Below are 13,697 nucleotides of genomic sequence, written 5' to 3'. Positions count from 1 at the left end.
AATGACATTTTATGCCGACTTTCTAAATAAATGCTTAGACGACCCTTTCGTGAACTTTAAGTGACCCTTTCGGTTAAAATTTTCTACAAAACTTTTTCCGTAAAATTCTGCTTTATGCACCTTGTGCATATATTTTAACTCTTTTTTTTATTTATTCTAAAAACACTTAGGTAAAATATTGCATGGGGTAAAATATTTATATGGGCATAGCAAAACAATTTGAAGAAAAATCCGAAACAATTTTTTATTATATGGGTCTTCACCCTGTTGCACACTCAAATACTCAGATTGATTCGTTGCTGTCAACGTCGCTTAGTCAATGCAAAAAAATATATATATCAATGTGAAGTTTATACAAAGTTTTGAGTATTGATTTACATTACAATTTTTGCTATGCAATGAAAAAAAAGTGAACGAAAGAAATGTAGCATGAAAATTATTACGAATATTCTAAACAGATAAAGTGACTGAATTTTAAGAGCACAAGTCTGTACATAAATAGTGTGTTGCCACATAAATGAATTTTAATATAGAGCTAATTAAGTGCATGCATGTTTGAAATGCTAATCTATTTAGCTCTCTTAATTTTTTTAACTTCAACCTAAAAACTATGTAGAATCGAAAACTTGCTAAACGAGTGAAATAGCGGATATATGCACACTCTCCCCTGCCATCCTGCTGAGGAGCCTACGGAGTCTGCTACATTTCTGCAATTCTTTTTCAGAGAGTCAAAAGTAGTCTAAAATATGACTACATTGCTATTTGTGACCACTTACTGGAGAAAGCTACAATGGTGTAGTAACCGGAAAGTCTTATTTACTTCTAAGTCTTATTTATTTCTATTGAATAAACATACCGTCCAGTTCTTTTCTTTAGTTTGGAGCCATCTCTATGAAACCATACCGAAGATTTTTAAGGTATCTATACCTTGTATTCCCAGTTGATCGCCATTTTAATAGTGATATGCTTTGCCTGGTAGGCGAATACACATTGTGTGTCGTTTTGGTGTGCCCACTTTGAACTGCGCTCCAACCGTATATTTTCTTTGGATTTTGGGCTGCACCATACAGCGTATTTGACCAGCGTTGGCCTTGGAGTATTATTTTCTTAGTAGCAAATCACCTGTCTTTGTAATTATCTCTAACTATGATTTATAAAAAATACATATATTCGAGGCCATCAATACTAAAATTATAAGGTGGCTAACAAGCAAGCGCAGCGTGAACCACCGCTAATGCTTCTTCTTACTACACCTTTTGAAATTATTAGATTATTTCCTTTGCTGAAACAAAATATATGTAGGTATATATGTCTGCACTTTATATAATTATTAATATTCCTTTTTTGTTTCTTTTCCAATAGTGACTTTCCCATATTCCTGCGCTTCTTTTGTCTAAAATAATACCATGCTATGCTCGCTGTATAATTACATTTATTTTGTTTTAATTTTCCTTTTTTTTTGTTCTTGTTTTTTTATGCCATGCATCCTCGCCACCACTTGTTCATTTTCATTTTAATCTAAAATAAAATAATAATAAGAAAGTATGAAAGCGAATGAAGAAAAATTATTATTATTATAAAAAAAAATCCAACTTGGCGAAGAAAAATGAGAAAATCGATTTTATGCAAATTGACTTTTGCGTCGCCGTAATCGTAAATGGGGATTTCTTTCTACGTTTTCGCCGTCTCGACAGCCACCGCCAAAAGCGGAGTGGCGCGGTATTTTCTCGTATATACATTTTACTTATTATTTATTCTTTAATTTTATTTGTTAAGACAATGGCGGACAGCGTGTGGGGTAGTGAATTGAGTGGAGTGCAGGGGGACTCCCACATGAAGACAAATACACAGTCAAGCCCTTGGGAAAATGAGTGAAGTCGCAAGAAAGCAGTTTTACCAAGTAAAGTAGCGGATAGGGAAGGTGACGGTTCGGATGTGTGTTTGTGAGATGTGTATGAGCTGTCTTCAAAAATGTACTAGGTATTCATATTAAATAAGGAAACTGACGCCAGAAAATATTTTAGTTTGATTTTATTGGTAGGTAGGTGAAATGGTTGAAGTACCAGTCTGGCACTCCCCAAGTAGCACTAAAGCGCTGTTTTGATACCTTTATCCATGACCTTAGTCGCAACAGTCTCCTCTCTGAAAGATCCCCACAGCTTCTGAAATGGGATTAAATGGTAAAACGAGCTTTTATGCGTGTGCACTGATGGTCCAATGGCAGGGAAACACTGCTACCAGATCAGAAATTGAATGGCGTAGAGAATGGCTGGGAATTTCTACGTCCTGCGTCTATTGTACTGGGGCCGAAGGGTTTTCGAAATAGCACAGTAAGAAATGCAGCTCCATCTGTTCTCCGCTTTCCCAAGAAATAAGTCATGCAATTCCTCTTTAACAACTGCCAGGGGGATACCGATGACTGGGTGGGAGACTTCTGAAACCTGTTGAGCCGCGCCCTTCCTGGCAAGCTAATGATGAATTCCTGATGAATTTCATTTTCCAGATCAGAGAAATTGATTTCATACATTTACTTTACTTTTTATCATCTTCAATATAAGACGACGTTCCTCTTCTAATGGCCAATTCGAAACATTCTTTATGCGAAAATATGCTGAAAGTCTTCTTCTATCAACTCCTAGAGAACGCTTGCCACTTTAACTGTTATAATTTCAATGAACGTAAATCTTGCTCGTTTTATACAGATTTTACCTAAGGACTCAGATGCAAGTTCTATGGTGCAAGAGGCGGCGAATAACCCATGGCTTGTCCTTCCACCATTTGGGTTTAGTTCTTATAATTCTTTTATTCAACCGAATGTACAGTGATGTTGACAAATAGTTTGGCCTTCAAGACCACAGTGAAGGTACGTAAGTATAGGTTTTTTATAATGACCTTTTTTTATAGCAAAAATTGCCTATCGAGGCAAGGCCGCTACCAGGTGCGATCTTTCCGTTGTAGAAGTGTTATGCCGATTGGGTGTGCGGGAGCGGGAGAGAACAAGTGGATTCGGGTAGATCGAACATTTTTTGAGCTATTTTTGACTGCCATTTTTAATTTTTTCATCTATCATCGGTATTGGATGATCTTTATGTATGTTCGTGTTTTGACGTACCATGACTAAGAACCATAGTATAATATTTTCCGGATATAAGACCGCCTAAAATGGACGATATTCGCAATTATGAGCCTATAAGCTCTGACTTCACATATATTTAAATCATCAGTTATAAGCATTAGCAAAGCATCTGACTGAACGACTACTTCTAATAAATTAAATTAAATTAATAAATAGTTATACTGAATTCCGGTTCATTCATTGGCTTCTACATATTTACATATGTACGAGTTCGATAGTTAGTAGTTTTCTTCGATTAAATTCTTTATGAGGTTTGCACTTCGACCTCATGGCCTATTGCGCCCAGTTAGTAGTTTCAACAATGTCTCTAATTTTCGACTGAGTGCTCTTCGTAGCCTATCTCTACTTGAGAAAGCTTGACGTTAAGCAGGAGACTGCCGCTGGTGGAATCAGTCTCGTTATTTCATAGTCCTACCTCGTGTGTAAGTGCGTAATTGTGTGTGAAGTTTAAAACACCAATACTTATTTGGGGGCACAATAGCAAAAATAAAGAAAAATTGTATAAAATGTAAATGGAATAATTAGATTCGCGTTATAAATGGCGGGGAATTGGTGACGGTACCATTTTGATTTTTGTTTGTTAGTTAGTGCAAATGAAATCAGCGCTCGTGGAATTTGAAGAAACGTAAATTATTACAAAGTAATACTTGAAAGGCGAGTTGTTAAAAAAAATAATAGTAACAAAAAAATGTACTTGCAAATGCTTATTAAATTACATTGACCCGCCAAAGGTCATTGTGCCAATCTGTTGGGTAAATTTTATAGATTCATCCAATTCCTATTAGCTTCCCGTTTTTCAGGAATATTTATTGTCACCACTTCCATGCCACATTAAGTACACTTTACGAATTCAATGCAATCACTTTTACATTATTCGCCATCGCCAGCAACTTTGTATGGTCCAAATGTGTTCCTTTTTTATTTTTATTTTATTTTTCATTTTCCTTGTTGGCTTACCATAAGGAGCTTTTTATTAGTCGACAATTTAATAACATTTCTCTATGAATTTCCACTACTGGTCGATTGGAATTCTATTAGTTGTATTTGTTAGCCATATTTATATACGTTGCTACCTTCAGTCAATGGCAATTTTACATATACAATCACACTTTATTAACTTAGCGCAGATTTTATAGCTTTTTGTGGGCGACCGCGCCGATCCAGGTTTAATGGTCCGTTAGCTACATTGTCGTTGTCGCAATTGGTGCCTTAACCTCAACTTCATACCTTCATTTAGTTACTTACTATTGTTTTTCTTTCAAACCTTTTATTATTTAAAATTTTTTTTTTTGAGCTCTTGTTCTTGTACTTTTTGTTCTACATAGTGCGGCAGGTGTAGTTTGTGCACCAATTCCTGCGCAAGGCAATGAGAAGTCTAGATTAGATTAGATTAGATTTGTGGGGGGTTGGACAAGTCCAAGTACTCAGTCAGGAGACCATTGTACTACAACCGCATAGAATTCGGTAAAAAGAATAGAGATAGGAAAGATAAAAAGTGGGTGGTAAGACGGATAAATTAGTTTGAGGTCACTCTTCGACAAATCTTTTGGATTCATTGATGAAGGAAAAGGAAGAGTATGAACTCTATCCATACTCGGTATATCGCAACCCAATATCCTAAGTCTGATTCTGGAAAATGTAGGGCAGCTACAATGCTTTGCAATGTCGTCATTCTCAAGACAGAATAGGGATACCGGGCTGTCTACGACCCCATGGCAGCCATATGTTGACCACAGACATTGTGCCCTGTGATTACAGCCACCAGTACTCTCAAGTCTTTTCTGCTCACTTGTAGGAGAAAGATCGCTACTTTCCTGTTTGGTTCTTTCACAAACCATTTGGCTACTCTGCACGAGTTCAGCCCAGACCAACGTCCTCTATGGGTAGACCTCATGAAGTCGTCAATCCATAGATGAATCGATGCAGAATTGACAACTACTTGCAAAGCCTTCATTAGCCAATTTATCAGCTAACTCATTACCTGTAATACCACAATGTCCAGGCACCTAAATAAGATTAACTTAGTTGTGGTTTGCAACACTGTTCAGTTTTGTCTTATAGTACATTCACCGACTAACTTCGAAGAGCAGCGTGGGTTAGCAAGCGCTTTCAGTGAAGCTTGACTGTCACTACATGAGAAGTCTAACCGCAACACTTTCGTTCGCGGTTATATAATAACAGAATCCCGAGTGATTGAAGCCTGGAGAAACCTTTGGTGTCTATTGAGTAGAGGTACGTAATACGATAGTTGGAAAAAAGAGGCAAAGTTCATATTGTGTGTTTCTTAGTAGTTATATTAAAAACCCTTTTATATAAGGTTGTCAAAAAGTCTTGCGGTATTTTTATTGAATTTTCAATTGTTCATAAAATTGGTTATAATAATGCGATTTAAGTCAAATATGCGCCGTTTTGTTCGATGACGAGTTCCCAACGAGATGCCAACTTTATAATGCCCCTCTTATAGAAGCTCGCTTCCCTATTGTCAAAAAGCTCGGAGAGCCAATTTTCACAGGACTCTCTTGTGGACCACTTCCGACTACCAAGCTCGTTCGCCATGGACAGAAATAGGTGGTAATCACTTGGTGCGAGATCCGGACTATACGGTGGATGCAAAAGAACCTCCCATCCGAGCTCCCGGAGCTTCTGGCTCGTCACCAAAGATGTGTGTGGCCTGGCCTTGTCCTGATGGAAGACAATTTGGCCTCTGTTGATCAAAGATGGCCTCTTCTGCATGAGTGCTGCATTCAAGCGGTCCAGTTGTTGGCAGTACAGGCCCGAATTGAGCGGTTGGCCATAGGGGAGCAGCTCATAGTGGATGATTCCCTGCCAATCCCACCAAACACACAGAAGAACCTTCCTGGCCGTCAATCCAGGCTTGGCCACCGTCTGGGCAGCTTCACCATTTTTCGACCCCGACCGTTTGCGCTTCACGTTGTCGTAAGTGACCCACTTTTCATCGCCAGTCACCATCCGCTTCAAAAACGGGTCGATTTTGTTGCGATTCAGAAGCGTTTCGCATGCATCCATACGGGCAAAAATGTTTTTTTGCGTCAAGTCGTGTGACACCCATACATCGAGCTTCTTTTTGAATCCAAGCTTCTTCAAATGGCTTATAATGGTTTGATGACTCATGCTCAGCTCTTGGCCGATGCTACGGCTGCTACTGTGCCGGTCTCTTTCGATCAATTCAGCGATTTTATCGCAATTTTCGACGACAGGCCTTCCGGACCGTGGCGCATCTTCGATCACCTCTGCACCAGAACGAAAACGTTGAAACCATCGTTGAGCGGTGGAAATGGAAACTGTATCGGGTCCATAAACTGCACAAATTTTATTGGCAGCATGAGATGCATTTTTGCCTTTATCGTAGTAGTATTGTAAAATATGCCGTATTTTCTCTTTATTTTGCTCCATGTTTGCGACGCTATAACTCACGAACGACTAAAAGCAACCAACAATTAATCAAACACGTGTTAGCACGTGAAATGAGCTTTCCAAAAAGCTCTAGCGTGAACTGATGCGACGAATACAACTAGAACTACGCGCTTGCAAAGACAAGCTTGCGGAAAAACCGCAAGACTTTTTGGCCAACCTTATATGTAAATCTACTTGTAAATCTACTTATAATTACTGAGTCAAACAACGTCAAGTGGGCCCGGAATTTTCCATCAAGTTCTCGATTTTAAAATCAAATGCATTTTTGGATAGAGAATTTGTCACATAATAATTGCTGTGAATAGTTTTTTTATTTCGCTTTTTGTTTATGTTATTAACAATTGAATTTTTTTGGATGATATTTTTGTAAAATCAATATCTCAGAAGCTACAATTGATAATTTGATGAAATTTATTTCGGCTACCGAAAAATGTTTACTCTATCGATTTAACGTTCATAAACTGTGTATTTGTTGAAACAATAATTTTTAACAATAATTTTTTTTTTATAAACAGTCGCAATTATTTTTGCGTTCTTCACGCTCTAAATGGACAATATTACAGTCAGATTAAGCGCACAATGCTCACCTTTAATAATCTGTAAAAAAAACTTTGTTCATCCAATCCGTTCTGAAGATATCGAATTTTTTGTCAAACTGTGTAAAGTTTTGATGCGCAGTATAGTCTGGTGCAACGCGCCGCGCTACGCAGTTGGCCTTGCATTGTCCCAGAAAAACACATAATCTTAGAAGAATATTGTAAATAAAATTTTTTCTTATTTTTTATTAATAGCTGAGACTGTACTTAGTAATTTCTGCAAGTTTCGTGATGGGATTACTTTAACTCTTTGAGATATAAAGCGTGATCAATTAAGAGGTACCGGATTTTAAATTGAAATAAAAAATCAAAAATTTTAAACGTTTAAGCAATGTTTATTATTTTTGTGTAGAACCATTCATGACATTTATTTTTTAAAGATAATCACTTTCAAATGTTGGCCGTAAATTGGCCATACGTAAACAGCAATTTTGAATGACATGCTGGAGGACTTCAGCCGGTATCTTTGGTTATGTGAGCTTCCATTGCCTCAATCGTAGCTGGAAGCATTTAGACTTTACATACCCACACAAATAAATGTCCAAAGGTGTGATATCGATTGATCTTGGCGGCCCATTCATTGGCCGGAGACGAGAGAAAGTCGTGTATCACGGCGTGATGCTGTTAGCCATTTACTGTTACATTGGCGCCAGCCTTGTCTTTAAAGAAAAGGCGGATGATTTCTTCAGCCAATAGGCCGCACTAAACGATTGTTTTCAATGGATGCAAACAGTCATTGCAAATGGCTTCGGGCTGCTTTTCAGCACAAATATGGCAACTTTGCTTATTGACGTAGCATTACGCCAAGTATGGGTCTCATCGGTAGGACGGTTATGTACACCATAAGTTCACCCGAACGCGCGATGAATACTTTTCGCGGACGTTGTTGAGACGCAAGTCTTTCCATGATGAATGAATACTGAAAAAATGTATGTATTTAGTTTGACAGTTGTTACACGTGATCCGTCAAAAAACCCTATTGGAAAAAGTACCTGCAATTTCAACGCCCTTTGTATTAAGTTAGGCATTCACAGTGGTGTCATTTTAGAGTCTAATAAGTAAAATATTGTATATGTTGTTGGTGAAACAAAATAATGACTGCGAGAATCCCATTATGAAACTTAAAGAGGTAACAGAGCATAGTCCAAGTCTTGTTATTAAAAAGGTGTATTTTTTCCTGAAATTTTTTTTTAAGTATCCGGAATATAGCACTTCCAATATAATATATTTATAACGATTAAATCCAAACATTACTAAAATATTTATGAATATTTTTTAGTTTAGTTTTATTTAATTTGTTTTTTTACTAAAGTAAACCAATGAATTTTGTAGACCTATGTTATACTCATATCAAACTAAAAGCCATGCAGATCCAATCTGAAGTTTACATCAGGAGAACGTAAGTGGTGAAGATCGATTCACAAACGGATGTAGCGCATTGCAGAGAGCAATGCAGCGTAAGCCTTAAGTCTAGATTCTACTAAATCTAAATCCAATTTTCAAGTATTTGTCTAAAATTACATATAATAATGAAGTGAAACACGTCTTCTTTAGTCAAAGAACTTTATTTCACTCCCAGTTTAACAAAAACTCTTCTTAACCTAAAGCTTAACTAATATTTTACATTTATGAGAATCGGAGAAAGTATGTTGAGTGTATGTTGAGTGCGTGAGTAAGCGTGCGGGTGTAGAGTGTGAGAAAGTATGTAAAACAGTTAGCGTAAGTAATTAAATATAAGAGTAAGATTAAGTTAGAATTAAGAGTAGGTATAATATAGGAATAGGTATATACGTATATAGGGTGATCATGTAGCTCCTCCACCCTTAAGTTATTTGTGTCCTCGCAAATATCTATTTTAGTTTGTTTTTAATTGTTGAAAGTAGTATGGTTAAGTTACAATGAAATTAATTAACATTTTCAGTGCTCAAGTTGTATTTTCGTTTAAATTGGCTTTTATAATATTTTATTTTTCTATTATTTGAAGAATCCACAACATAGTTACCTTGGCGATCATATTTTTCGAGTTTCTTATATTTAGGTTTTGTTTTCGCAATTTGCCTATTAAGAACAATGTTTTCTATTTGTTTTGGCTCAGCTTTTCTATCTTTATTCAACTTATTTATTCTTTTGATTTTTTGTTGTTCATATTCTTTGCATAATTTACTTATCTCTTCTTTATCATAGTTTTTTATTATAAAATCAATTGGTCGCCTTTTTGTTGTAGAATGAACTGTTCTATTGTAAGCATTAAATATTTTAAAAACTTTCTCGTCTAAGTCTATTGTTTTTCTAGTGGTGTCAGCTTCTAATATCCGTAAATGTTCATTAAGCGTACCATGTAAGCGTTCAATGTCAGAATTACCTGTCTTAAGGTAAGGCGTGGTTACGTGTGGCTCAATATTTTCTTCACTTAAAAATAATTTAACGGCGCTATGTAGTATGCAACGCTCGTTATCGAAGATGAGTTTATTCATTTTCCCTAAAAATAAAATTCGTTCTTTTAAAGCTGCTAGAATCGCAATCCAATTTCTATCATTTAATTTATGAAATGTTGCATATTTCGAGAATTTGTCTATAGTGGTTAAATACATTTTATTTCTGCAAGGGTACCAAATATCTATGTGAACTATGTCATTAAAGTGTGTAGGGGTTTCTGTAATTTGATAAGGAAGTTTTAGGGGGTTTCTATCGTGCTTGGCTATAGCGCAAATCGAACAATTGTTAATATAGAGTGTTATCATTTTATAAAGCTTCGGGTAAAAATATTTATTCTTCAGTTCTAAAAATACTTCCTGTATACCTCTGTGATTATTTCGAATATGTTCTTTTTCTATTATTGTTAACATGTCATTTTTATCCGTAACTTCTATTAAAACAACGTTTGATTTGTACAAAGTAAGATTATTATTCTCAAAAAAATTTACGTATATATACTGGAACTTTATAAATAGTTCACTATCATCACAAAAAATGCACATAATTCCCTTGTTTATCAAGACTTTTTCCATGATATCTTTTAAATTCGAGTTTTTCGTTACTACTATATGAGTCTGACACTTTTTGTTAACGATTTTTATAAAAAACTGTTCACTTTGACCGTAACTGAGATATATCTGATTTTTGTAATAATTAATGCTTTTTTCTGTTATAAATATATATTTTAAATTATCCTCAAGAGCACTGTGTGCTGTTTCTATAGACATTGTATCCAAATTATCACACTTTTCATCATCAATTTCCATTTTACTGCCTTCAATATTATTGTACAAATTAGCTACTTCACTATTTTTATTATACTGCTCAAAATATCTGCTTAATGTATCTGCAACGTTATTATCTTTTCCCTTAATATACGTTATTTCAAAATCGTATTCATTCAGAAGTATTTTCCATCTTTGTAATTTCATATTAGGCTCCTTTAGATTGTGAAGCCAAATAAGCGGTTTATGATCCGTTTGGATGATGAACTTTCGTCCATATAAATAAGTTCTAAAATGCTTTACAGCCCATACCATAGCCAGAGCTTCTTTCTCTATAGTGGAATATCTTATCTCATGATCACATAAAGTGCGAGATGCATAGCATATAGGGTGATTTTTTTGGCTTAGTACCGCGCCAATAGCGAACTGAGATGCATCAGTTGTAAGCACAAATTTTTTACCAAAGTCTGGTGGCTGTAAGACAGGTTCATTGGTAATTAGAGTTTTTAATGTATTAAAAGGTTTTAAAAAATCTATATTTTTAAAATCCAATATTGCGTTTGCCTTCAGAAATCGAACCATTGGGTAAGCTACTTTTGCGTAGTCCCGTATAAATTTCCTATAATATCCTGTCATACCAAGGAATTGTTTTATTTCTTTTACACTAGTTGGGGGTTTCATATTATTAATCGCCGTTATTTTCGAAGGATCCGGTTTTATACCGTCTTCAGATACAATGTGTCCCAGAAATTTTGTTGTGAAGTCAGCAAATTGACATTTGTTAAATTGAATTTTTAAATTCGACGCTCGTAGAGTATTAAATATTTTCCTAATTGAGACTATATGCTCGTCAAAACTAGTTGAAAATATAAGTATGTCGTCTAAGTAAACAACACAAATTTTATTTATATATTCCCTTAAAACATAATTAATTAACCTCTGAAAGGTGGCAGGTGCTGTCTTAAGGCCAAAGGGCATACGGGTGAATTCATAATGGCCATCTGCCGTTGAGAAAGCCGTTTTTGCTCTATCATTAGGGTGTACTTCAATTTGGTGAAATCCCTTTGCTAGGTCAATTGTGCTGAAGTAGCAACATTTTCCCAATTTGTCGAATATGTCTTGCATATTCGGAATTGGGAACTTATCATCGACTGTTTGATCATTGAGCTTCCGGTAATCAATGACAACTCGCCATTGCGGTGCCCCATCTCTATTCGCCTTTTTGGGTACAACCCATAAAGGTGAATTATATGGGCTATTACTTGGTACAATTATTTTTTGAGCTAGCATATCACGAATTTGCCGATCTACTTCCGATCGATGTATTACCGGATACCTATAAAGTTTACTGTACACTGGGATATCAGTTTTTGTTATTATTCTGTGTTGAATTTCTTTGGTAAAGGGCAAGCTTTCTCCTTCTTTGTAAAATATATCCTGATATTCGTTTAAAAGTGTACTTAGTATTTCCTTGTCTCTTATATTTAAATGTTTAGCAAAAATATCATTGGAGGATTTATCTATTCTATCTTCATAAGTAAGTATTTCTAAGTTTCCATTTTTTAAATATTCATTTTCTAAAATCTCTTCCTCTTTATTAAAATATATAGGTATAGTTGCTTCATCGGTTTTTAGTTTTCTATTTCGATAATCGATTATTGTATTTAAAAAAAGTAAAATATTGTTTCCTATAATACCATCGAAATATTTATGAAATGAGTATTCCAGAAAGCTCACACAAGTATTGGGTTTTTTAAATTCTTTAAATAAAGGTATAGAATATTGCTTACTCGTATAGACAGTTCTTCCCAAAACTTTTAATACGCGAATGATTGGCTTAACAGCATACTTAGGGTTGCATACTTCAGGATTTATTATGCTATACTCTGCCCCTGTATCAATTATAAACCTAAGCTTTCTAATATGCGTACCAATCACTATATAGGGTAATTTCTTTTCCCGGGATATTGAAAATTTTTGAAAACTCTCGTTAACACCTAACTCCATTGGTTCAACTGATGTATTTTTATAATTTTGGTTACTATAAGGATTCCTAGTTGTATCAATATAATTTGTTGTTTGAAAATTGTTTTCAGGTTGCCGGCCTGTTTGTCTGCTATACCTATTACTAAACATCGGCTGTGATGAAAAATTTTGACTATCGTTTGCATGACGCTGCTGGAATGTTGTATTGTTGTTGTAAGGTTGTCCACTGTTGTTCTTGTTAAAATTTTGCCCATTATATTTGTTATAGTAAGATTTACTGTCATTACTGTTGTAGTTTTGCCTACTACTATTACGAAATTGTCTATCATTATTGTTGTTGAAATTTTGTCTAATACTATTTTTATTATTATTTTGTTGAAAATTTGAATGGCTGCATGTTATATGTGTAACATGATCACAATATTTTTTATTGTTATATTTCAGATACCCATTGGATTTTATTATGTCATACGCGTCTTTTAAATTTTTCGGATTCCTGCTCACAATAATACTCCTAACAGGCTCCGGTAATCCATATTTGAAAGAATTGAGAGCAATTCTGCCATTACTTTCACAATTAATTTCTAAGGAATTGTTATAACTAAAATACAGAGCATTATTTAAGCGACATAATAAAGCATTTAGATTATTATAAAAATTTTCTATAGTTGAATCACACCGACAAGATCTTATTTTATCAATTAACTCATCAACAGATTTTTGTTCGCCGTGATTATCAACTAAAATTTTCTTTATTTCCAGCCAGGTATCTACATTGCCATTAATTAGAATTGATCTTCTTGCATTTCCAATTATTTTGTCTTTAATATTACCCATAAGCAAAATTTTAAACTCTATAGGGAATGATTCTAATATGGGTATCATTAAATCAATTCTTTGTACAAAACTTAAGAGAGCATCTGCATTTCCATCATAGCTTGGTATACTACTTAAATTTGTAGAAATAATCTTAAATTTAGTGTTTACATCTAAGTTATCCATTTTATATTTATACTTATTTTATATACGTTTGTCCCTTATTTATTTCCTTTTCTTAATCTTAGTGTTTCTTTTTTTTTTTTTTTTTTTTTTAATCTTAATGTTATTTTTTTTTCACAAAAGTATATGTGTAAGTAAGTATATGTACGTATATTTATTTATACGAGTATGTACAGATATATATAACATAAACATACATAAGTCCGGATCACTCCCGCTTGACTCTCAGCTATTCAAAATTTGCTGCTGCGCTGCTGTTAAAGGTGTACTTGATGCTGCGCTTGCAATTGTTGTTGCGTATGCACTGGAAATGGTGCAGGTGTGACAGCTGTTGGTGGCGATGTG

General features: G+C 34.9%; 1 protein-coding gene across 1 annotated transcript in view; it reads right to left on the bottom strand.

The window, feature by feature from the left end:
* The window catches only part of LOC129242041 (uncharacterized), a 175,127-nt gene extending 161,772 nt beyond the window's left edge, over positions 1 to 13,355 (bottom strand). The window contains exon 1 of the mRNA XM_054878602.1: positions 12,765 to 13,355. Coding sequence (XP_054734577.1) covers positions 12,765 to 13,355 — 591 coding nt within the window. The remainder of the gene's footprint in view (positions 1 to 12,764) is intronic.
* Positions 13,356 to 13,697: the final 342 nt, after the last annotated feature.

The sequence above is a fragment of the Anastrepha obliqua genome, chromosome 3 (assembly GCF_027943255.1).
Source record: "Anastrepha obliqua isolate idAnaObli1 chromosome 3, idAnaObli1_1.0, whole genome shotgun sequence".
NCBI classification, from domain to species: domain Eukaryota; kingdom Metazoa; phylum Arthropoda; class Insecta; order Diptera; family Tephritidae; genus Anastrepha; species Anastrepha obliqua.
The sequence above is the reverse complement of the archived record's forward strand: the minus strand, read 5'-3'. Positions and strand labels throughout refer to the sequence as shown.